General features: G+C 40.5%; 1 protein-coding gene across 4 annotated transcripts in view; it reads right to left on the minus strand.

Moving 5' to 3' along the window:
* FAM172A (family with sequence similarity 172 member A) overlaps positions 1-25,344 on the minus strand; it is a 266,793-nt gene that overhangs the window by 124,468 nt on the left and 116,981 nt on the right. For all 4 annotated transcript variants that reach the window (XM_037373139.1, XM_037373142.1, XM_037373140.1 and 1 more), the window contains one exon: positions 16,011-16,229. In XM_037373139.1, coding sequence (XP_037229036.1) covers positions 16,011-16,229 — 219 coding nt within the window. The remainder of the gene's footprint in view (positions 1-16,010; positions 16,230-25,344) is intronic.

Genomic DNA, 25,344 nt, shown 5'->3' on the forward strand with positions numbered 1-25,344 from the left:
ATTTTCCCGTTTCTACTTCTGCTGGAGTCTGGCATGTCCTGTCATCACCACCTAACTGTCTTCTGGTAAAGCACAGGAAAGGAGACCGCAAAGAAGAAAAATTAAAACAAAATCAGCTTCCCAGTGGCTTTTAATCACCATCTCTGGCCAAAGCTTGGGGTTTGCCATTTTAAATGATGGGTTGGTTAGTTTTTTTTAGTGGCCAGTTACTTAATAAGCTGGAGAGCAAATAGTTAAAAGGTTTCCTTCAGAGCAGATCTTGCCCCTGAATATCTGCAGTATTCTTTCTGTTTATATTTTTTCCAAATTGACAGTCACGGTAGGAGTCGCCCAAGCCATTTATTTTATCATTAGGACAAGAATGTAAATAAACACAAATATGACATTTGTCTTTTTTAGTCTGGGGACAAGAACACTGCTGACTCACCAAGAGGAAAGAGGTGCAGAAGAGAATAGGAGGAAGGAGGGAAATGAATCAAAGGAAGTTTTACTTTAGAAAAAAATAACCAATTTCCCTTTCAGCTCTCTGACCGACCTTTGAATTTTTGCTCTTTTAGTATTTTTTCCCCCTTTCCATATAACTTGCAGCATTCCAGGTGAAGGAAGCCAGATTTTGAAGTAGCATCTTTTGGCAAACAACTTGGAAATTCTGTATGGGAAAACTCATCAGACTGGTTGTGTGGAAGCAACTCCTCAGACCAGTCCGGTCTACATGGTCATACCACAGCTACTGAGAAACACCTGCACAGTTTACGTGAAAATCCCCATGCCATGGTGCCCTGAGCATGGTATCTGCCAGCCCCTGCAGGTGGACTTACCTATTCTAGTTTAAGGAACAACGGCAGCAGTTTGGCCAGAGAGACCCCAGTTGGTAACCCCCCCCTCCCAAGACTGGGGCAGTTGCATTTCAGTACCCTGCTGCTGGTACGTATCCCCTGCATTTCACATGCATCTTTTTTATGCCTCCTCATACTTTCTCCTTTCCAAACTACTTCATCTCATGGATCGAGATTCTGCCCACAACATACTTCTGTCTACTGTAACGAACATCACCAAAGGCGTCCTTCTGTGTGACTGAATTATGGGAACAGAAAAGTATTTCTAAACCAAACCGTCAGGTTGTATCTTTGCAGCTATCTCACCTACCAGCTCTGCTTCTGGCCATTAATAGACTAATTGTGGGGGCAAGTAAATAAAAAATGAATACAGTACTTTTACAAAAGGAATTATACTTGCAAGACAGAGAGATCATGTCAGTTGTTTAAATGACTACATTGCATTTTTCTAAACACTAAACCCAATTCCCTTTGAAACGAATGTATCTGAAACATTTGAAAACTTGTAATGGAAGTCATGTAGAAGTGTTATTTTTCTATTTCCTAAAGTACTTAAATACCATTTTACTTTCCAGTTCTTTCAATCTGTTTATATGTTTTAATGAAAACCAGACTTTTTTTTTTAAACCATGCTATTGCAAGAAAAATAGCATTTTGGCCAAGAAAAATGCAGATTTCCCCACCACAGGAAACAATGAATCTAACAAACTTCAACACATTTAAGTAAAACAACAACTTAGTATTTTCATTAACAGCTATGGCTTCAGAACAGAGCTCGGCAGTAAAGTCTCTGTTACAGAGTTTGTGTCTCTTACACGCACTAAACTAAATAGAACAGCTTCGCGCCGTATTTTTCTTCTTGACATCTCTGTCTCTATTTATTATGCACACTCAAGAGCAGTTATTTAAGTGAAAGAAAGATTTAACAGGCTCAAAGCTATTTGATTTCTCCTAATAAAGAGAGCAAAGTGCTCAGTGCTTTAAGTAAACTGATATACTATTTATTTAATGCACAAAGATTTGCTGAAGTGCCTTAATATGCAGTGTACTATAATTAATTGTATTTGACGTAACTGCCATTAGCTTATAAAATAATTACCTAAACAGATCACAAACACAATGTTAAATTCAGATTTGCGTTTTCCTTCGCTTCTTGTTTCGACAATCTGAAAAGTTGAATGTTGAGCTATTCAAGCCTTAACTCTGCTTCTCTGCTTTCCTGTCCAGACCCACCTCTGCTATTTTTGTTTCACAAAAAGGCAAGCTAGGAAATGATCTTTAATCCTGACGAGCAACCTCAGGACTTGCTCGTTCTACCTCTGGCTTGAACCCTGCAACTCCCTCACGCTGACCGTTCTATTAAAGCAGGCTCTTTCCTGCTCAGATTAGTGATGGCATTGCAGCAGCGGTGCATTGCCACCGCCGAAGATCATTAGACATTAGATCACCAGCAATTTTCTTCTAACGCAGTGTCGTTTTTTAACAACTCAAAACATCCAACTACATAACAGACAGCTTGGCTGTATTTTAAATTAGCACAAATGCTAAAGCCAGGAAATGTAATTCTCAGGATATCGGAACAAAAGGTTCGGAGAAAAAAGAATTCTTATATACCATAAGATTATCAGGACTAGACTGTCACACTGTGACCTTGCTGGCGTCTAGCTAATCTGACAATATTTGGCAGAGCATTGTTTCAAATCAATAACTAATTAACAAAGTACAAAAGAAGTTGTACTGTTTTTGAGGCTCCTTGTTAAAAATGGCTTTTGGTTGCACATGGGCAGAAAGGTCGCTTTTATGACATCTTCACGAGTCTTTCAACATCTTGCCACTGTCAGATTAAATTACTTTTAGCAATTAATTGTCATAAGTTAAAACAGAAGCACATTTGTTACAGCAGGTTGTCATAATGACATGGTGAGCAGTTGTTTTGATATGAATTTCTTCCACTGACCCTCTATCATATCTTAATTTTTTTGGTTGACCTAACTAGAAAATTGGGAGCAATCTTCTAACTCAGGCTGCACAGGGCAAACATTGGGGGTCTTACTGAGATTCTAGACTGAACAATAATGGAACAGAAATTCCAGAGATAACTGAAGACCTTGAGAATAGTATGTATCTTCTATAGAATATGTAACCTACAATGTCTGTCCCAGTGGGTGGGATAAGAAAAATAAACCCTCAAAAAACCACATGGATGTAGCTTTTGTTACTGTTAGAAATGGTCCTTGATGCTATTTTAATCTTTATTAGCCAACACCATGTGTTTGATGTGTTTTAAAACAAGGATTAAGTGGATCCAACGTCTGCAACTTGCACCCATTCAAACCCTTGCTTCGTTTTGGAGGTTTGGACGTTACTGTGCTTCAATTAAAAATAATTCTACTCTTTCAAGTTCCTTTTGTTAAACAACTCTGTATCACGATGCACGCATATTGTCCGCCCTGCATATTAGTCCTCTAACATTTGTCACGTTTTGTGTGAGTTTGCTACAAAACACTGCATCAGGATGAAAACAGACAACAGTTCTAACAAAAGCCCCCTGTACTTATGTGATAAATGCTAAACCCCATTTCAGCTGCCTGCTAGGCTTTGCCTTGCCACCCCATTACCAGAGCCTCTCTGAAAAAAAATCCAGTTTTCTCATCAACGATGGTGCAGAGCCAATAAAATTTATCAGGAAAAGATAGAAGCATTATTGATTGAGCAACTTCTCCTGCTTAGTATCTCAGGTCTTTCTTCTCTGAGGTCTGTTACCTATTGCTGTTGGGAGGGAAGAAATAACTCTGAGGGAGTAGCAAAAGCAAGATGGAGAGCACATCCATGGGGTGTAGGCAGCAATGCGCTCATTAAGGTACACAATAGAAATGTTAATCAAGACCTTAAGGAAAAGAGTGTGAGGAGACAACATAACCTCCTGTACTTGGGTTTGTGTGGCAAGGCTTTGGTAGCAGGGTCTGCTGGGGGTGGCGTCTGTGAGAAGATGCCAGAAAACCTTCAACCTTGCCTGATGGAGCCAACACCAGCTGGCTTGGAGATGGACCCGCCACTGGCCCAGGCTGAGCCCATCAGCAATGGTGGCAGTGTCCCTGGGATAACATATGGTAAAAAATGGTAAAAAAGCTGTGCAACAGCAGCTGAGAGGAAGAGGAGTGAGACTGTGTGAGAGCCACAGCCCTGCAGCCCCCCAGGACAGGGCAGGAGGAGGCAGGAGGGGCTCCCGGCGCCAGAGCAGAGATGCTCTGGCAGCCTGTGGTGAAGACCATGGTGAGGCAGGCTGTGCCCCTGCAGTCCATGGAGGTCCATGATGGAGCAGACACCCACCTGGAGCAGGGCAGAGGGTGAGGAGCCCTCCCTGTGAGGAGGAAGGAGCGGCAGAGACAGTGTGTGATGGACCGACCACAGCCCCATTCCCTATCCCCTGCGCCGCTGGCGGAGGTGGGGTGAGGAAGGCAAGAGTGAAGTTGAGCCCAGGAAGAAAGGAGGGATGTGGGGAAATTGTTTTAAGGTAGCTCTTATTTCTCATTATCCTGCTCCACTGTCAATTAGCAATAAGTTAATTTCCTGGTGTCAACTCTGTTTTGCCCATGACAGTAACTGCGGGGTGATCTCCCTGTCCTTACCCTGATCCACAAGCCTTTTGTCATATTTTCTCTCCCCCGTCCAGCTGAGGAGGGCAGTGATGGAGTGGCTGGTTGGGCACCTGACAGCCAGCCAAGGTCAAGCCACCACATCTCCATATTGCCATGAAATGCCCCTGTGCTTGGTGCTAGGGAATGAGGTGCAAATGAACAGGAAAAGAGAAGCAGGACTGACTCTGTCTTGCGCTGAGGAAGAAAAGAGATTGTGCAGAAGAATGGACCTGGGCAACTGCAGGATCTGTCCTTACTGGTGGCAGCAGAAAAGCTGTAAGCCCAAGATCAATCTGGGTAAGCTGTTTCTGGTCCTGGATGTCCTGCAGTAGCTGTTTAACTAGATCTTCAGGCTAACTGAGACTCTGGAAGAGCTCTGATAACTTTTATGGCTAACAGCAGTTGAATGCTGTTTAACAATCCACATTTAATATATTTTGCTATTTTTGTAGTTTAGCTCTGCTACTGCAAATGTTTCTGTGCTAACATATTTTAAATCTTAAATCCTGTTTAGTAATAAAGCTGACAATGAGTGGTAAGAACTGATAGTTGCCAGGTACCAGATGTCCTGGAAACCCCCCAAACTGTGATCACATTCACTGTGCCCAGCACCCCAGTACAATGCCAGAATACCCAAAACTGTCTCTCCACCGAGCAGCATGGATTAGTTTTGGAGGTGGCAACACAGGCAACTGCATGAGCAGACTTCTTCCAATGAACATCATTCACAGAAGACTGGACAGGAGTATCTTAAATAATTTGTAAGCCTTTATGAACGTGGGCTTATGAACAGGTTCAGGGGATGAAGCGAGACTGGGGACCTGTCCGAAGGCTTCAAGGCAACCTGCAGTTACTGCACTGGCCTGCAAATGAGATACAGATTCAGCTCTCACTTTGAAATTAACAGTGTAGACAAATCTTCTTAGAAGCGGTTGTGCACAGGCTTAATTAAACTGTTGCTCACTAATGCTTTAATAAAGTTGCAGCCCTTTTAATTCCACCATGTCTATCCTCTTCTAAACATACACTTGGCAAATAATCAATTTGAATGTCACAGGGTATTTTTTCTCTTCCTGAAACTCCAGAACTGCTTTGTAGTTTAAAACAACAGTTTGTGGACTCAAATTAACAATGTAGACAAAATTCTTTTTTGGCAAAGCAATAACAAAGGAGAGGGAGTAGGAAGGACATGGACAGTACTTGTATCCTTCCCATTATTCAAAAATGGGCACGCCAGTAACACCTGCAGAACATCGGTGAAAATACTCCTGCTGCTGCGGTGCTCTAAGGTCCTTCAGCAAATTTAAGTGGATGATCTGGCTTGGGGAATTTACTGATTTCTAAAGAAATCACAAATATTCTGCTCAACATGCCCATGTTAAAACTGCCGAGAAACACCACTCCCTGTCTGGAGGGGCTTACATCTTTCAAGGTGCATTTCTGTAGCAGTACTTGTTCAAGAGCACGTGGCATTAACCATGCTAACAGCTAGGCAGGCTTCCTGGTCTCCATCACCTGAGCCTGCTTTTAGTACGTGGATGACCAACCACAACGTCAGGAGTACCAAATGTTCTCAGACAGGGAAATACACCCCTCTTCACAGTGTCCACAAAGCCCCTCAGTTACCTAAATACTTTTTTGAGCACTGAGATGGAACTTAATGTAGAGCCACTGAACCACATCAGCTAGAGAGGACCTCTGAGGGTCATCTAATCCAACACCACGCTCAAAGCTGTGTCAGCCAGGACTGGTCACAAGTGCCGTGCCTGATACCTTTAATCAAAGGCAAAAAGAGCGAGCTCGGCAGTTCCACTGTCGGAGAAGTGTAAAGATGTATGTTGTGGAAGCTCCTCAAACCCTGAACCACATGCATTTGAGACACAGTGACTTTGAACACACCCCAGAGAGGTCCTGCAGATGACTACCACTGTGGGCACTATATGGTTTACAATATTTCCATGTCATAACCTTTTCTTTCCAACTTTTGTATGCTCTGTGGACCCCCAGCACAATGGAGGCACCTTTCACAACTGTGCTGTCTTTGTTGAGTCTAGCAGACCTGAATTTTGCCTGGTCACTTTATCTTTGGGTAGAAATAAGCACGACTTCATAGTGTTGTTAGAGAATCGTATCATGGTTATTTACCTCAATTGTAACAGAGTAAAAACAGAATCTGAACTTCCACTCCAGTGATGATACTGTCTGGTGTCCATCAGGATGAAAATCCCTTTAAATATCAGCCAAAATCAGACAATCAGTCAGCTGGGGTAGCTCAAAACAGAGAGGGAGAGGAACGGAAACGGTAAAATAACATGATGAACAAACAGCCAACAGCAGCAGAAAGGTATTTAAAACAAGTGGACTCCACGACCAAATCAGATGCTGTTATTTTAAGATCTATCACAGCAATAACTCATTTGCCCACTTAAGGCAAAGCTGCCAGAGCCTTAAACAGCATGCACCGTCTGAAAGCTTGACATATCTCAACGAGGAGGATTTCATACACAGCCAAGGTCTTCACTGGTAAGGGATTTAAAAATAAGCAACAGCCATTAAACATAAGCCTACTCTTTTTTGGCAGCCAGTGCAAAGGACACATGATGAATAACAGGATCCTGTCATCAAATGTGTTTGTTCATTTTTCAAACAACAGGAAAAGTGGAGTACCCAGCGGCTCAGAGAGGTGTAACTGCCAGGTGGAATGTGCGAGGGCAGTGACTTATCAAAGGGTAAGACCACAAAGTTAATTGCAGAACTTAGAAATCTTTCAAAACTACTTAACGCAGCCTAAGCTTTGCTACATTTCTTCATTACTTAATTCGCAAACTTCAAAAAAATTCCTCGGCAAACCAGATCCCTGAAAGAAAAAAATATCTGTCTTCTTAACGTCTACGTACAATTAAGGGTTCTATTTTCCCAGGTTAAGAGCAGAGTGGCTATGACAGAATTAAGCGATAATGTCAATTGCCCACTTTTCTAGGATATAGGCTGAACTTGCAAGATCCATGCAATCAGATTATTCAGTTACACAGCAGGTGGAAAAGATAGGAGATAGGAATGAAAAACTATCCTGGAAGGAAACACCAGTCTGAAAGGACAGACACGTTGCAGATGGTTATGAAGTACCAGGCGTGTTGTCTGAATTAGCTGTATTTTAAATATCTTGTACTATACAACTGGATGAACTGATTAAATCTTTGCTTTTGACGAAAAGGAAACTTTCCAGTCTTATCTATCCCATGCCTGCACACACTACGTCTCAGAGCCCACCTCCTGCCAAGCCTGTAGGATGGCAAACACGCAAGAACATGTGTAGGTTTTGTATGCTTTAGTGTAGGTAGTGCCCACGTGCACACACATGCACGCGTGTGTAAGGGGGAACTGGCCCCTGCAATTCACGATGTACTATAGGTGTAATGACTGATGCAAATTTAAGTGACACTAGATGATGTGTAAGTTGCAAAGTTAAGTCTTTTGGGACAGAGCAACTCTTCCACTTTCTCCCTAATTCAGTCAGGACATGACAAAACCAGAGGTAATATCTTTGCGTTTTTTTTTTTTTTTTTTAGAGGTGTAGAGGCATGGCAACCAGGAGCAGCATTTTATTAAAGAACTAAAAAACTGACACTTGGCTGGATGCATGGTGAATTATTTCAGCACATCCTGACAGCGAATGAAGGATCCCTCCTGCTATATGATCTAAGTGCAGAAGAGCAACTGGAGCCGATGCAGCCCTGATGTGCAGTCCCCATAATTACTCACACTGCTCACCAGAAACAGAAGCAGCGTGATTATATTGGTCAAGAGCTACTAACCCAGGGACGTCCCCTCCTTTCTGAATAACCTATTCAATATGGCTGTAATACATTTCTCACTCCACACTTTTGCTAAAAGTACCAAACTAGAAACTCTCAAACTGCTGCTTAAGAGGCCAGAACAAGCAAGGCTCCTCAGCAGACACCACTCCTGGTAACTCTAAATGCACCTTGGTCTTATTGTATTCAGTGGTTTCTCTCCAAGCAGTGCCATCTATTGGGAAAACTAACTAAAATTCGAGTATTACTTGGTAATAAAGAAAAATATAACTCTTTGTGTATTGACAAATTCACTCTTGCCAAGTACTGATCAAAAACTACAGAGACAGAGAATGAGAATCAACTGTTAAATAACAAAGTGTCGAAGAGTGTGGCTGAACAGCATGCAGCCCATTCAGAGGAGAAAACCTGCTACCGACCACAAAAGACGAAAAAGCATTTTTGATCAGTTTAGCATCAGCTTTTAGCCAGGGAGAGGAGGATAAAACAAGGATTCAGCTGAGAGAGGAACGGGAAGATTTCTCAAAATTTAGATGAGCTCGTGGCTGGAGATAGCATAGAACATACTACTTTAGGAAAGCCTTCTGTCTGGACACTATGAAAATGAAGTTAACAGCTCTGAAGTTGGTAAAAGGGAGTTCTCAGGGCGTGCTGATCAGCTATGGAGTTCACTAAGGCATAGCAAGAAAGGAGGTCATGACTCCGTTCTCCTCAGAGCTCACAATAAGGCATATTTCTTTGCCTGTACAGGGATGACAATGAGCTGATTGTAAAGATAAAACTTGTTCTTAAGAGGTAAATAATTCAAAACAACATTGCATGGCAAGTAAATTCACAAAAAGTAAGCATTTTACTTAGTAAAAGCCTTTACTCCTAAGGATTTTAAAACGTAACAAATGAAAGGGTTATATTAATTAATTTTCCAAACTGTCAGCCACCTATGAATTGCAGGGTAGGAACTGACATTTTTTGGGGGGCAGTTTATTCCACATTCCTCCATGCCACCGTTTCCTTCACTACTTCTAGCCCCTTTTGTCAGCTGTCACTGCTGCAGGCAGCCAAGCAGACGACAGAGGAACTATGAGATCTATCTTAATCCAAAAGCTGGATTTTTTTTTTTTTTAATATTTTTTCCTGAATTTTCACTTTGTTTTCTGTAGCATATGAGGTGAAAACAACGTCCTTGAACGTACTGTGCATCCTGTGCCCCGGTTCCCTGTCTGCTGACATTCATTTCCTAGGACTCCACAAATGTTGTTTTCCTGACCTCCACACATCGTGGTATGGTTCTTGCAACCCCCTACTCAATACCCATAGATATTTCTAGAGTGGGGTGGGAGGGGGTGTCCCCACAGAAAAGGGTTATTTTGCAACAGTACCACTCATCTTAAGATGACTATATGTATTTCTCTCGGAAACTAAATTTCATCATCTCTCACTGTTATCAAGGCTCTTATGGCTGACTGGTTCCCAAGAAAAAAACATGCAAAGAATCTCCAAGTTTTGCAAAGAAGTGTATGCTGCCACTTAAGCCCCTGCTAAATTTTTTTCTGCCAGTTCTCCCAAACACACGGTAATAATCTAGCATTAAAACACATGACTGCGTGCAGTACATTAGAGGACATTATCCCTGTTTTGGATATCAGCATAAAATATGTTATCCTTTGATTCTGTTGGATAAACAATACTTGCTGAGAGCAATCTGTACTGGCAGGAGGACAGACCAGAAGACCTATGAGGTCTTTTCAGTCCTTCGCTGCCATCACTCCACAATCAAAGACAGGCAGCGTCCAAGTACGAGAAGTTTGAGTAATTCAATTCACCTTTGCCTTCAACAAGTAGGTCCGCTTTCTGCTGAGCTAGTTTTTTTTACCATTAGCTTGCTAACTGGCCAGGTTTACTAAGCATGAATCCCATCTGAAAGGAAGGAGGACTCACCTGACCTGTGAGAGACAGTCTTTTTTAGCACAACAGGAGCACCGCACAGCTCACGGCGGGAGGAGAGACACAAGCTGGTTCTTTCTTTTGGAAACTCACACTGCTTGCCTCAAATTTTAGGAGCCGGATCTAACAAAGCACATTTTGTCAGCATCGCGTAATGAATGTTTGAAAGACACCAAAGCTAGATGGCCCCAATTTATTCCTTTTCTTTGATTAAACCATACTTGTGAAATGCAGAACAAAGAGAGGGTACGGCAGGAAGAAGAGCCAGTGGTGCTCTTGAAGAGATGCAAAATCTTCCTTCAGTGATTATCTGTGTCTCTGATTTCTCACTTGCTCAAGGAAAAGAAGACAAATATAACTTTTCTGGACTAGTAGATGCAAAACATACCATAAGAAGTCTTTAAAATCTCTGGATTCTTTAGAATACCTACTTTAACTGCACAAGCTAAATAGCCTATGCATAGATTATTGAATGCTGCTACAATTTAAACTCTACGTAATTCAGCTGTTTAATGCAAGTTGCTTGTTCACTGTGGTATCTATAGAATGAAATATACATACATATTCTTCCTGTTATATAGAGACTACTGTAGGAACCTAAAGCTTATCTGACCCTTTAGGAATGACGCAGAGGCCTGACTGGGGGTGCTCAGTGCCACTGTAGATGCTTTAGAGGTCTCCGCTTTGCCTTCCAGCTGCTCGGCCAAGCTGGTGGCAGGTCTCTTAGCAGTGCAGGTCCTGCAAGACCCTGGCCAGATCTCTCCAGGTGTCTCAGACATCCCGCAGCACCCAGAATGTCACTACACTTTTATGACCCAGCACCTGAAATGCAGTCTTTTTTATAAACTCTGAACGCCCAGTGGTGAGAAGAATAAAGCCATGGTGGTTTCTAAGCAGTTCTCATGGGCTTGCCAGCATGATTTTGCTGTTGCTTGGAATAAGATTTCTCAGGAACGTAAGGAAGTGACGAGCTTTGAAAGGTAAATACGTACAAAGCAAAACCATGTGTTATTTTAAAGGTCTGTGTAAAGTAATGCTGGTAGTTGTAAAATGGGGAAAATCCCCAGGCGTTGTGATATAAACATTGGAGTGAGTCTTTGGAGGTTCGAGCCGTGATGTCCAGGTCACCCACAGACTTCCTCTGTGCTGGAGCATGTCCCTTACCTCTTGGGAGCTATCTGCCTGGCGCTTGTCATTTTGTCTCTTCTGGTGGAATAAAGGGCTTATTAGCCTGGTCTCAGCAGCGCGCTAATGCAGTCATGCAGGCTCTGGACGAGAGCAGACGCGTGCCGTGCCAAGTCGCAGAGCAGGCAGCGGGAGCCTGTGCCTGGCCAGGGACGGCCGCAGGGCCAGACCCGCACAGCTGGCGGGACCGCTGCTACGCCGGGACATGGCCCCGTCTCCCACGCCAAATAAACCCGCTGCACCGAAAGGTCACCCGGCACAGGCGGACACTCTGCGGTGACCTTCAGCTGGGCGATGCCTCGTGTCAGCCCTGCCGAACAATAAGCAGAAACGGCACAACTGTGCTCCAGCGCTTGCCAGGATTTCCTGCCCACCAGCAGTCGCCGCGTACTTAACCGTGTATTAATAAACCTGCTTGTTGCCACTTTCTCCTAAATACTGGCACAAATTATCCTGATGCATCCATTTTTAGTAAAACAAATTAATTAGCTGCACATGATCTTTTCCTATTTAGTCTCTCACAGAAAACGGGGAAAAATTATTTACAAAAACTATGCCACATCCAAAATTAATTTGATTTCATTGATACGCTATCAGTATAGATAGCATTGTTACAGACTGTGCTACAGTAAAAATATTTGCATTAAGAACTATTAAAGCAGCTAAGCTCAGTGGAAAAAAAAAACCAACGGACAAAATTCCTAGCAGACAGGCCTAGGAAAGGCTTGTTTTGCCCTTTTGTAGGCAGTACGTTTTTTCAAAAGTACTTTTAAAAAGGCAGTACCTTCTTAAAACAGTACCCTTTTGCCCAGAAAACCTGACCCCATCAGTTGGTCCAATAAAAGTACTTCTTCCTACTTTCTTCGTCGCCTCTTTGATAGCCTTCAACTATTGTGGCAACAACATTATTGCAAATTACTGTTATTATAAAATTATGCAATTTATACTTTTTCCTTTAATAACATTTCAGAATCCATTCAGTATACTTGTTTAAGTGGTGAATGCTATTTAGAAAGGGATAAATACTGATTTACATTTCTAAGTGTCTTTTAACATAGAGAAGACACTGTCAATGTGAAAATCTGTAGGGAGTGGGAGATGGCTTGGAGGATGGAGGGAATAATCATGTCACATTTAAGCCTGTATGATCTGTTTCCATAGAAAAAGGTTAGAGATCAACAAATTCTCAGTTTAGCTCAGTAATAAATGAAGGTTGGCTAGGGTTTCTGGGGGGAAGCATTAGCCAATATGTACAGCAGCAGCCTCTGGTGGTCTAAGAAAAAATGGTAGTATCTATAAGTAAGGATAGAAATGTTTTTTTTAAAAGCATGTATGTATATATTTAGCTATTTGACTCAATCCTCCGTTCAACACATTAAAAACCAGATGCTTTTAAAATGATCTGCTGGCAATATGCTTGTTAAAATCTGAACAGTAACAGTATTAAAATTCATATGCATTCATTAGCATGTTATATAAAAGTAAAATGCTTTTGTTTAATCATTCCATAAAGGATTATAGTCAATGCTGATTATCAAGAAGTTTTTTCCCTCAGTTTGCATTGACAAAAAAGAAACCAAATTTATAAGATTGTTACTGAATTGATGACATTTTCTGTCTTCACTCGTGAATTCAGTTGGCAGATGTTTTCAAGAACAAAAAATTCTGTCTTATTACAAAACATATTAGGCAGGTTTTTCTGCCATAATGTTTGACATGATGTTTATTGCCCAGACCAAATCAGTCCCTTTAACAAGCTATAATATATGCCAGAAAGTACATTATTTCATAGTTAAGGAAACTTCCAGCATGAAACAATAAGCACTTTGATCTTTCAAGCACTATGCTTAATGCACTACACACTCCCATAGTCGTTTTTATTTGTACCCATTTTGTACAAAAATACAGTGCAATTTGAGATTTTGTATTTTAAGACTCTGCTTTTACGTGGTTTTGAGTATCTCAGCTTTTTTTTTTTTTTTTTTTTGTCCCTATGAAAATAAAGAAAATACTTCAAGAAATTCACTGTGGAAGACTTGAATTTTTCCAGTTCTTGGAAAATCTAACTGCACAAGTGGGGGCATCATCCACACAGCTTTAATTTGTTCAAATGGCATTTCCTTATCAGATCACAACAGTTCTCAGTGACCCTATGATAACATAACTGATGATATTTACTCCTATTATTTAACAGTCTGAAACAACTTCTCCAGCATATCTGACACAAACAAATTTTCCTTCAATGTTTGACACCTTCTTGTGAGGGTATTTTTCCTCCAGTCCCTCTGTACCAGTTGTCCCTGCTTGGCAAAGATGATGTAAGGCTTGCTCAAGTTTTTCAAAACTCTTTGATGAGTTCTTTATGAAACACATACCATCCTTAAACATTTCTGCGGCACGACATGTTTTGTTTCAAGAGCCCAGTGAGTCAAATGTACGCATTGCTACGCAGTAAGTAAGGGTCATATCTAAATTGCCCTTTGAGATTACCCCAAACCAGCTCCAACACCATACCGCCAGCAGCCCGTGGTTGCGGTAAGCCCGGCAGCAAGTCCCAGGGTGCAAATGAGTAGTGATTCCTGTTGCACATGTAATCCTACGGATGCAAGCATGGGAGGCAAGAAATACACTGCAAATATGCATTGAACCATTTTTCTTTTTTTTTTGCATCATGCAATGCCTGGACAGGCTGACAACTGTGCCTGTGGCCAGGAAGGTGGAGCAGAGCACACTATGCTCACAGCTCCTCTTGCAACCACCTACAGACTTAGCAGTTCTGCCCAACAGAGTAAATGGCAGTCTAATGGCACTCCCCAGTTTTGTTTCAGAAACGGGTAGGCAAGCAAATTGCAGTAATTTGTCCTGCCACACACCAAAGCAGAGATGCTTTTCATTCTGTTTAAAAAAACCTCTCTGTACTAGAGCCGATTAAAGAAAAAAATCCAAAGAATTCTTTTAGAATAAAATACTGACTGCATCAGACAACGCAATTTCAGGTAATATGCCCAGGAAAGGAGACCACCACCCACACTTTCACTAGAACTTATGCTACTTCTTCCCTTGTTTTGAGAAAAAAAACAAAACCAAAGAAAGGGAATGTCAAGTCATAATTGAGGCACAGAGCTGCGCAAAAAAGAAAATGGGATGGAGTCATGCATTTTGTGTTTTTGGGGTCAAACCCCTGAAACCAAATTTCATGCCTCATCAAGAAGAAGAGCCACAAGAAGGTGGAATGGCTAAAAAGGTATTAAAAAAAAAGAAGACCAACACGGTGACTAGATGTCTTTCTGGGCAATACAGCAACACTGACTTCTGATGGACCTTGAGACAAGCCTGGCTGCCTGCCTTATAAAGCTGGGTCTGGCCGGTAGGCAGAATGGCATCCCTTGCAAACAGCAGTGGACAGAAAAAACAGTGCGCTTTGAATATGTATATGCACCCTTTTGTTTCCCATACTCACTAGCGAGATATTTCTCAAAAGGAACAGTAATATTTATGGTGTTAGTGATAAACTCACACCCAGGTTACAAACCCTTTTAAGTAGCCAGCAGAGCTGTATTCCTCCTACAAAGACTGTTAAACCACAATTAATAAAACATTAAAATCTAGGATGATTCTCACATGTCTTTTGCTGGATTTTTCTTTTTCACACTGGAAAGGCATATACATTTTTACTGTTTTATCTACCTTGTGGTGTTTCTGACGTTTTACTATTGAATGAAAATGCTAACTTTCACAATAAGGGCTATGGAAATTGCGTGACTCAGTCTTGAATGTATAATGCACAGTATGTATATGAAGCAGAATGTGTCAAAGTGCAAATAATATTGTTTGTGCCCCCTGCAGAATTAGAAATCCTCGGGTAGCGCTGTTATAACGATCCCATGCTGGTAGCATTACAAAGTGCAAAGGTTCACTGAGTAAGAAAAGAGCAAGGGACAGAGTTTCCTCATTACGCCATTCTCGAACTATTCTAGCTTAAATATTTATTAAGATATTAATAACTCGCCTTCTTTATCTGCCTTCAGAAGTTCAGCTGAAACACAATGGATGGCTGCTCATATGAAAACAATATATTATAGGGTAAATCTGCTACCACACAAGATGAACACCGGTATTTTCCACAACACATTATTAATTCAGCAGGTAATATGTTAAAAAACTATCAGGCTATAACCACTGCCTCCCCAGTACAAGCCAATATAATACAATAAATGCATGCATGACATCTGAAGCTGATAGGTTGCCTAAGCTGCACTAGAAAGTGTTTCTTATGTACACCTCTGTTTATAAAATCATTTTTACAAAGTCTTCCTTAAATCATTCTCTTTCTTGATAGCACCAGTGAGCTCCTCTGGGGTTTATTTGAAGTTCCCCTTTGAAATTAGAAAGGAATGTTTTGTAACTCTTCCAAAACTTCACGTTCAATAAGTGACAAACAATATCAATAGAATAAAGAGCCAGAAACTCTGTATAAACTCTTGAATGCCATCTCGGTAATGTGTTTGTTTTTAAAAAAGCATGCTGTTTGTTAGGCAATACGGACAGTAAACATATCTATGCATCATTAAAGAAGGGCAAAAGAAACTTACTCTAATATACATCTGCATAGTTTCTTTTTCTTTTTGTGGATTTCGATACTTTTCGTAGAAGTCACGTCGCTTCTTTGTTTCCTTCTGGATTTTATCTTTTCTTTCCCTCTTTTCTGCAGGTTCATCTGAGCTATCAGAAGACAGCTGTACTTGGGCTTTTGTCTTCTCCACTTCAATATAGTTCTCATTGGGATTCAGTACTATTACTCCATAGCCTTCCTGTTTTAGAAGAGAGAGAGACACACACACACACAAAAAGAAGAAATATGAAAAGGGAGATTTAATGCTTGAAAATGCCTTGCACTTACTTTAATGCTTTTAAAAACTTTTGTATTTATTTCAGTAACTTCACACAACATAATTTATAGAGGGGTATTTTAAGAATATTCATTTTGTTTCATTTCTGTCATTAAAGGGATATTGATGTGTGAATGTGTCTGTGCATGCACTTATGCTCATACACATCCCTCAGCATCAGAAAAGTTGCCTGTTTTACCTTTAAAATAATTTAATATGTTGTTTTATTCATAAGCACTTTATATGACTTTTTGAGAAAACAGTAGGAGAACTAAAAGCAAAATATTATTTTAAGAACACCACATAATGATGAATAAAAAGCTTATACCCAGCCAACAAAAACCTTTAAAATAAAAAGGATGTAGGGATTTCATATATATCTATATATATAAAATAAAATAAAAGAAAGCATGTGAAAAATTATTCACTGCAGTTTAAAATAGTAAAACCTTTTGTCTAGCTGACAAGCAGCATGCCATGCAGAAGCCAATAGCAGCAGTAGCAATGAATCAATACCAAAACCGATTTAGTGGTATTGCTTACAAGTCAACTCTTTTACTTTGAGGATGACTTTTAAGTACATCTTTAAATCTGCTCTAAAACTTCACTGGGATTATGTCCTGTATTCAACCAACCCAGTGAAAATTCGTGACCTGCAGGATGCTTTTGAGCATACCAGCTGCATTTTTGTGCCTCAGAAAATGAGCCGGTTGAAAAATACATGAATTTATGAATGAGAAATAAATCTTGAATAAATCAGCCAATCATTTTATTATGATTTTTAAATGATGGCAAATCACAGAAGAATTGTAACACTCGCGGAAGATATAATCGCAAATGCAGGGAGAAAAAGAGAAGCACGTGCATTTAACAGATGAGTCCTTAAAGTTACCATGGGTTCCCAGTCAAAATCAAGCTGTCCTTTAAAAGTAAATTTTGATAAAGACTTACTTTTTGGAAACGTCTGTATTAATTACCTAACTGAACAGCTTTATTCTGGCTTTTCACTTGGTGCTGCGTTTTACACTTGGGCTAGGCACAAGGATCAAAGAGGTCCCGATACCTAGCTGGCCACAGCAAACCAAGCCCACGCCAACAAAAGATACTTTATTTGGGCTTGCTTTATTCTAATCTGTAGAGCCATTCACAAACCTTGTAGTGCATTGTGGCCACTGTCAGGTAGACAGATTGTCACTCGGTGATTTTCTACAGTTGGACACACTCGGCTAGTTATCAAAATCGCATCTGAAGGGAGTTCCTACCCCTCGTCCTTGTGCCCTTCTCAAACGTCTGCCGTAGCTTCTCCTCCCACCAAAAACCAAGTTAAAGGGCATGGTTGCACTCTACTAAACAGGGTGAAATAGAGGCATTCAGGACACTGTCTCTGGCGTAAGGGACGTAGTCAAAAAAGGTCACCATAGGCCAAAGAGAAAATTGCCTCCTTGCTAGATGCGGCGCCGTGAGTAAGTGGTCTGCTGTCATGTCGCTCCCCTGCCCTCCCTGCTGAGGGAACTGAACTAGGAAAAACATCGACAAACAGGCACATAAATAAATAATCAAAAGGGGAAGGGCAAAGGAAAATGGGAAATTAAAGATGGCAAGGTTTAGCATCTACCCACGTCGCTGCTGGTTACACTAACACACAACACTGTGCTGTCAACACATAGCATGTCCAACGCGGAAAAGTCAAAAAGCCCCAAACCCGTTGCAGGGGAGAATTGCCACTTACAGACACCCCTAAATTACACGCCTTGGACGAAAGGATGGGTTTCGGTGCTCACTAGTGGCTGAGCAGCACCACCTTTCCACGGTACATGGCAGGCTGGTGGGTTTGGGGCTCTCTGTGCTGTTCATCTCCTTGACCTGCTCGTTCTGAGCACAGACGTTGTGCGTTATCGATTTGTTTGGCTTTCTATGCAATGCCAAATGCAAAATTCATGTGTTTATTACAGGTCTACAAGTGTTACAGGGATATGAAACTCTGTGTCCACTTTAGGCTGACCACAAAACAGACACATAAATCATCAAAGAAGTAGAATTTGTCTAAGTTATTGATTATGTAAGTGAAAATTACATGACTCATTTGTCCAATTTTACGAGGACACAATGTCAATTTTTCACATAGACATCAACAGATGAAATATGATTCCATTTTTAAATTCACTATTTCATAAATCAATTAAAGGATTTTTATCAATTATATTTTAAGCAGTGTAACATGTCTCCCTTTACATCTTCTTTTTTTTTAATTTCTCCCTGATTGCAAGCCTTTCCTGCCAGTACATTTAAAATAATTAGTAACTGAGATAGGTTTTCCCATAACTGAGGAAAATAATTAAAAATCTTACAATTCATAAGGCTTTCTCTAGGAAAGTAGTCTCTTTTCAGACTGTTTTGCTTACATAATGTAGCTTATTTCCCTTTCCCTCATGCTTCTGCATCCTAAATGGCAAGATGTAAACAATGGCACCACAAAGAAGACCTGACAGTAAGATGTATGAATCAACACAGAAAACCAAAACGACTGGTAAAATCGTACCCAGTTACCACCTTTCTCATTCAGTCTTACTTAGCCCAAGCATTTTCCACTGAAGAAACATACTCGGCTCTAAATAACATCTATGCAAACAATGTGGCTTTTAAGCTCAATTAGGTTTTTTAAAAATGTATTTCATGTGGGCATAGGTGCACCATTAAAGTTCAGTGCAATCAGAAAATTAAAACAAAGGTGGAACTCCTTGCTAATGCATTGGGGTTGAGCACAGAGCAAGTCCATGCAAAACAGAGCACACCGGACCACTAACACCTTAAAAGCAAGCCTTTTGCAAGCTTTAATAACAGGCAAGATACACAGTCTTTGGCATGACTGTTAGGCAAAGTCAAAATCACATTCATTAAAAAATAGCTTTTTAAAGGGAAGTAGTGTTCAGAAGCGTGTACCTCGCTCGCAATGTCATTAAAAATATCAGTTTCAGCTACTATGAGCTTACAGCATTATTAAGATGTAGTGACCCATGATGTACTGTCATCCAGGAGAGTTTTTAAAGCTTGCCACCATTAGTAAATCAGTAGGTGTGTTTTCAGCAGACTTAAGAGTAGAGTAGTTCTCTCTTGTGTGTCCAGTGCACACAGAAGGAGAAACCTCTCTCTAAAGGGTAAAGTTTTTTTCACAGCAAAACGCTGAACTTTGGGACGACGGCCCCCCACCCCCCAGTCTTCAGCTGACTGAACCAAGCCAAGCCCCATGCCCTACCACATGTCTGAGAGAATGCAGATGTTGCACAGAAGCCAAGGTCTGCCTGCATCCCCCATTAGTGTATCTGTGATGAGAAGCAATAATCAGGACAGACACTGATAAATACAATCCCAGCCTCTAATCCCTGAGTTCAGTGGATACAATTACAGCTTCTCTCTCAGACAAAACCACCCAATTAACAGCTATTTCCCCAAATTTCAGCGCTTAAAGGCAAGTAATATGTAATCTACACTTAACTACTAGCATCCTCCAGGTAGCTGCTCCTGGGGGTAGAGGACTGTATGCAAACGCCAATTTCAGGTTCATAAACACAAATACAATTAATGCTTCTGGTTGAGCCAGCAAACGATGGCAGAAGGAAAAGCAGGCGGATAAAATCAAGTGCTGGAAAGAATCATGAATCTCGTTTACAATACCTTTACTACAAAGCCAGAACAACGTAGAAGGGCCTTTTCCACTGTAATACATGGGCCAGAAATGGAGCGGTACTTTCTGCCTCTCACTGGAAGTTCAAGCGAGATGTTCGAAACGAAAGGAATACTAGAATTATTGCCTCTGATAGCAAGAGTCAGGTTAAAAAACACAGAGCCCCAAAGTATTTGAGGTACATTCAAAATCTTTTGAAATCTCCCCTGCCTGGCCACATGAATAATGAGCTGAAAGCATTCGGCTCTGCATATTAATCCACCAAGATGGGACACCATATGTGACCAGAGAGGTCAGGGCTGGAGAGGAATCTTTTGACCTATGTAACTATCTTTCTGGACTGCCAGCGCGGGTCTGTGAGAGATCATTTTCCTAAGCTTTATCAACCTGAATTTTCAGGTTTGCTATGTGGATTGCTGGCGACAAGACCGGAGTTAATTCCCAGGGGAAATGCAACTCAAAGTGCTCAGCTCTTAAACCTGCCCGTGGTTAAAGCAGACACAGCGGCGTCCATTCATCTTTCTGAAAGATGCATGCTCTGTTCATTGCCCATCTTTTCCATGGGAAGGGTGCATCTATGTCACTGTTGCGACATCGTAGGTGCAACAGTGGGATGAGGTCATGACAACCAATCAGAAGTCACTAGTGAAGCGTTAAAGTAAACATAGCTGTTGGAGATGCAGCTCAGCTTGAAAAATGCCCCCTCCATTATTTGAGCAATTTTCTCAAGACGTGACCTGAGACTGAAACGCCTGAAATGTCAGTTGACTCCGCTTTCTGTTTCCACCCAATGTACATTTTGGCAACTGCACCCTGCTAACACTTTGCGATATTTCCACCCCGGCTACACCTCGGCTGCCTGAATTCCAGCACTGTGTCCAAGTGTGTAAAAATGCTGTGTTGCTGCCAAACACACATTGTCCCACGAAGTTCCCAACTTAAAATAGCTCATCAGGTTAGGCAGGAAAAGAAAACATGCCACAGAAAGTTTTTAGAGGACCACCTGTTGTCTATTATTTTTACATAGTACTTACTCATAAATCATAACACAGGGTAATTAATCAAGCTGTCAAAGAGAAGGTCAGAGGTTATGTGGGGGAGTCAGAAGGTCATGCATGGGCTGATAGAGGTCAGGGTCACACCACATTCCTCATTATCAAGTTGGGATGAGAGACGGCCCAAGCAAACAAAAGTGAAAGCAGATGGAGAAGTGAGTGGATAAAAAAAAGGAGAAAATTTCACAAACAAAAAGTGAAAGAAGAATGTCAGTTGCCTTCAAACAAGGAGGAGAATAGAGCAGAAATACATTGAGATGTTCTCAAAAGGTCTCACAAAATACAAAGAAACTACAGTTTGATTATTTAAATACACTTAATATAACTTTCTGCCCGATCTTTCTGCAAACATTAAGTGACGCCGCAAAACAGGCACGGTAGTTTTGGTTCCGTTTCACATCTTAAGTCAATACTTTCAAGGTGAATTAGACAAAAGGAACCTATTACTGTGATGAAAGCCGGTGGATACGTAAAATTGCTTCTAAATGCTTAAGTTTATTCTTGTTTATGGCTACAACCAACAGACGTTCAATAAAACAGTTATAACCTGTTTGAATGATGTATTAAGAACTATACTTTCATATACACAAATCTTCAAAAACACAAAGCATCATAAAAGTCCCTCTGGATGACACAACAGTTATAAAATATTCTGTCATTACACTGACCTGAATTAGATGCAGAATACTGTGCAAAATTAGCTGTCACCCTTTCCTCAAAATCTTTGTTAATCTCATTTTGAATGTTTGCAGCTTTATCAACACATGCATCAATGTCAGCTCCTTGGTTACTGAACCGCTGTACTTGGAAGAAGATATAATTAAAATGTTTTGGCACAGAAAAGGTGAAATTGTATCTTCCCCTGTTCCCTGAGGAGTCTGTAAAACATGTAGGATATATTGACAAACACACACCCTTGTCTAGAGCCCTGACACCCCAGGTCACCCAACTGCTATTTATTTCAAAACATTCACTTTACACTTACGCAAACTGTCACCTGCTGTGTTACTAACTTTTAATGGATATTAGAGCCATAAAAACAATAAACTCTTCATTTCCTTTCTGTTACTACCTTCTAATTCCTCACTGCATTAGGTCTGTCTCTTATCTGCATGCAGAACTGTATTCACCGTATTTCACCATATATAGCACCTTTACGCTGGGAAGTATAAAACATGCCATTAGTATGTTTTACTTTGCTATTTGTTAATTTCATCCCCAGCACAGCCATTCTAAACAAATGAATGTTTAAGGCTAAAAAATCCCCACCAGACAAGCTGTTGCCAAACTTTGAGTTTACTGCTGAAAAGTTTTGAGAAGAATTTATGTTTTACATCTATCTATAATTAGCAACCCAAATATGTCTATGCGTAAGATCTGCAATCCTGTTTTATGATTGTTTGTTCCCAAGGCCAAAACTGAATAAACACATCCATGATTTGTAAGGATTTTACTCCCTCGGTTGCGTACCGTATTCGTGATAGGGAGCTTCTGTGCCTTTACAAGCACTAATTTCACTAGGATTTTCAGCAGAAAATAATTTCTCATGGCGACTGAAATACAAGAAACTACGCTATAGCATTGACTTAATTCTGTCAATTAACAGAAAAGAGCTATATTCATGTTCCAACCACTGCCTCAAACGTTGTTTAATAAACCTCAGCCCCACCACCTCTCCCCGATGTGAGGTTCAGGCTATCTGGGGGAATCAGCGGTGGGCTGAATGGGAGTGAATCCATGCCAGCCACGCAGGCAGGGGTACAGGACCGCAAACCATCTGCCCACAACAACCACCCAGGCTGCAGTAACAAGTTTCTGCTCTTCTTCATGAGGTGCACACAGCTTTGGGGTCTGTACAATCTGTGAGAGAGTGAACCCACCAGTTACACCCAAGGCCTGGCATCTTTTAATGATACCTTACAGGAACCCCTTCTGTAAAAAGTCTGTGCTCTAGAAGTTCCCCGTCCTTCCCACTCCCCGTCCCCTCACTGTCTCCCCCCTTAAGAAGCTATTTTACTTCCTCTTCCAACAAAAATTTCAGAAGCTTCAGAGGGGTACAAGATCTCGAACAACAACCTCATGCACGTTTCACTTTTTCACTAAGATTTTAGTTAAAAGGTTATTCAGATTTATATAGAAATTAACTTTTTGAAAGCAATGCATCAGAAACAAGCATAAATCAAACGATCTTCATAAACCCCACACAAATAACAAGTAATTATTGGTTCTCCTTCATCTACAGGGAAACCCAAGCAGAACAGCAGTTAACCCTGTGAAAGTTATGCTCAAATGAGGTGCAGAGATGAAGCTGGACTGCGGGATTTTTTAATGCTTCTATGGTATTTCTAGCTGACAGCTGAAGTTCTTCACTGCAAATTCGTTTTCCAAACCACTTTGCCTCCTCCCCGAGAATGTCACAGTATGTCTTAATTATTCTCATTTGTACTTCATAATGAATACACCCCCAAACAGGCTGTAAGTATGTATTTTTTTATGTTGCACAACATGGAAAAGTAGGTGAATTTATTCTAAAATGCACCCCACTTCCTTCCCTTTTGTAAGAGTGTAGAATCTTTTTGTAAACATTTTCTCTTTCTGAACTGTAGGTATCTCGATGGGCTCAGAGGTTTGTCTGGATTTGTAACATCTTTAGCTTGCAGAAAAGCAACCCAAGGTGCCAAGTTCTTCTACTTTACCTTTCATCTCCAAGAATTTATATGTATTAAACCATTACAGAAAAAAGATTAAACGTCAATCTCTTGGAAGGTCTGTATTTCAGTACTGTAAAGGGAAAATACATCATGCACATAAGTGTTTTCTGTAAAATCTTGAAGTTATCCAAGTCTTGAAAGACAACTCCCATTTAGTGTTGAGCATTGTTTGTGACTGCAGTCTAAAAATCTTCTATCTAAATGACACGAAATTCGGTTGGTTTTAGTATGTGCATGTATTCAGGCACTTCCCTGATAAAACAGCCACTTGTAATCTAAAAGTAAAGCTTCTGGTTTGTACCTATCTTCAACAAACAGGTGCAGTTCAGCACATTGATGCTCCTTCCTTCCCACAGTGACCTATGTCAGAAGACCTTCTTATACTTCTTCTGCTAAATAATTTAATTACTTATGAGTTATGGTTTCTTTGTAACCTTTTAAATGACTAACTCATTAAAATGCAAAAATATGCAAAACATGATGTCACTGGGTCAAACAGCTGTGTTGGTAAAATTATGGCTGTGAAAGTCCCTAAGAACATGAAAATATTAATAATTTATATTGCTCATTATATGGCAAAAACTCTTTAAACAGATTTAGAGACAGATTAATTTTATAATCACAAAACGCTACACTACCTCACGGTAACAAATCTTTTTACCATCTGTGACCCTTTTGTATACATAAAATATAGCTGAAAAATCTTTTTGTTAATATGTTTTAAGTTACAAATATTGATGAAAAATGCCATGTGAAACTCTGATAGGGAAGTACAGAATTGTGGTTTTTTTAAAAAAAATAATAAAACCCCCTCTCTTTGTTATGGATTTTATGATCACTTCAGTTTTCCTGACTAGACAGCACATAGCAAGAACACATAGGTATTTCTTAAATGTCAGCAAGTCTTTACTGCAAATACTTTGCAAATTAGTATCACATGCAGCCTGGTCTTGTGTTGCTTGAAAGGCTATCACTTTTTTAACCCTGAATTTTTTTGAATTTATGAAGCAACAGACAAGTATTGCTGCAAATATGTAAACAAAATATTATCAAATCCATCCAAAGTTTAAAATGTCTCACATCTGTGCTACACAGCTGATTCATAATGCCAAAATGAAAGGACAGAGAAACCTTCATTCCTGGGACTCTCTATTGATTGTGTCCTCAGACACACAGAGGTTTCAACTTGCGATAAACAAGACTGATTTTTTGAAGCTGCCAGTTATGGGCTTCTGCAAGTCCTACTTTTTTCTGCTTGATACGTGCCAGACATTGTCCTAAGGCCTGCCAGAACTTTTCTGGGGCACTAATATAAGGCAGTGGCACAATCTGCTAAGAACTGAATCCCTGGAAAAAAATAAAGCTTCTACTGAAGGAAAAAAAAAACCCCAACCACCAAAAAACATCCAACCAACCAAAAAAAACCCCAAAACAAAACCCCTGCCACGGTATTTATTTACTTGCACACACACAACGATTTTTTTCAACCCCCTTTTTCTCTTTAAATTGCTGCTAAGATACATAACCTAGTGGAGCACTGTACATGCTAAGAGTTTTGAAGCTTAAATGAGTCTCAGGATAGATTTATG

This window comes from Falco rusticolus, chromosome Z (assembly GCF_015220075.1).
Source record: "Falco rusticolus isolate bFalRus1 chromosome Z, bFalRus1.pri, whole genome shotgun sequence".
Lineage (NCBI taxonomy): Eukaryota > Metazoa > Chordata > Aves > Falconiformes > Falconidae > Falco > Falco rusticolus.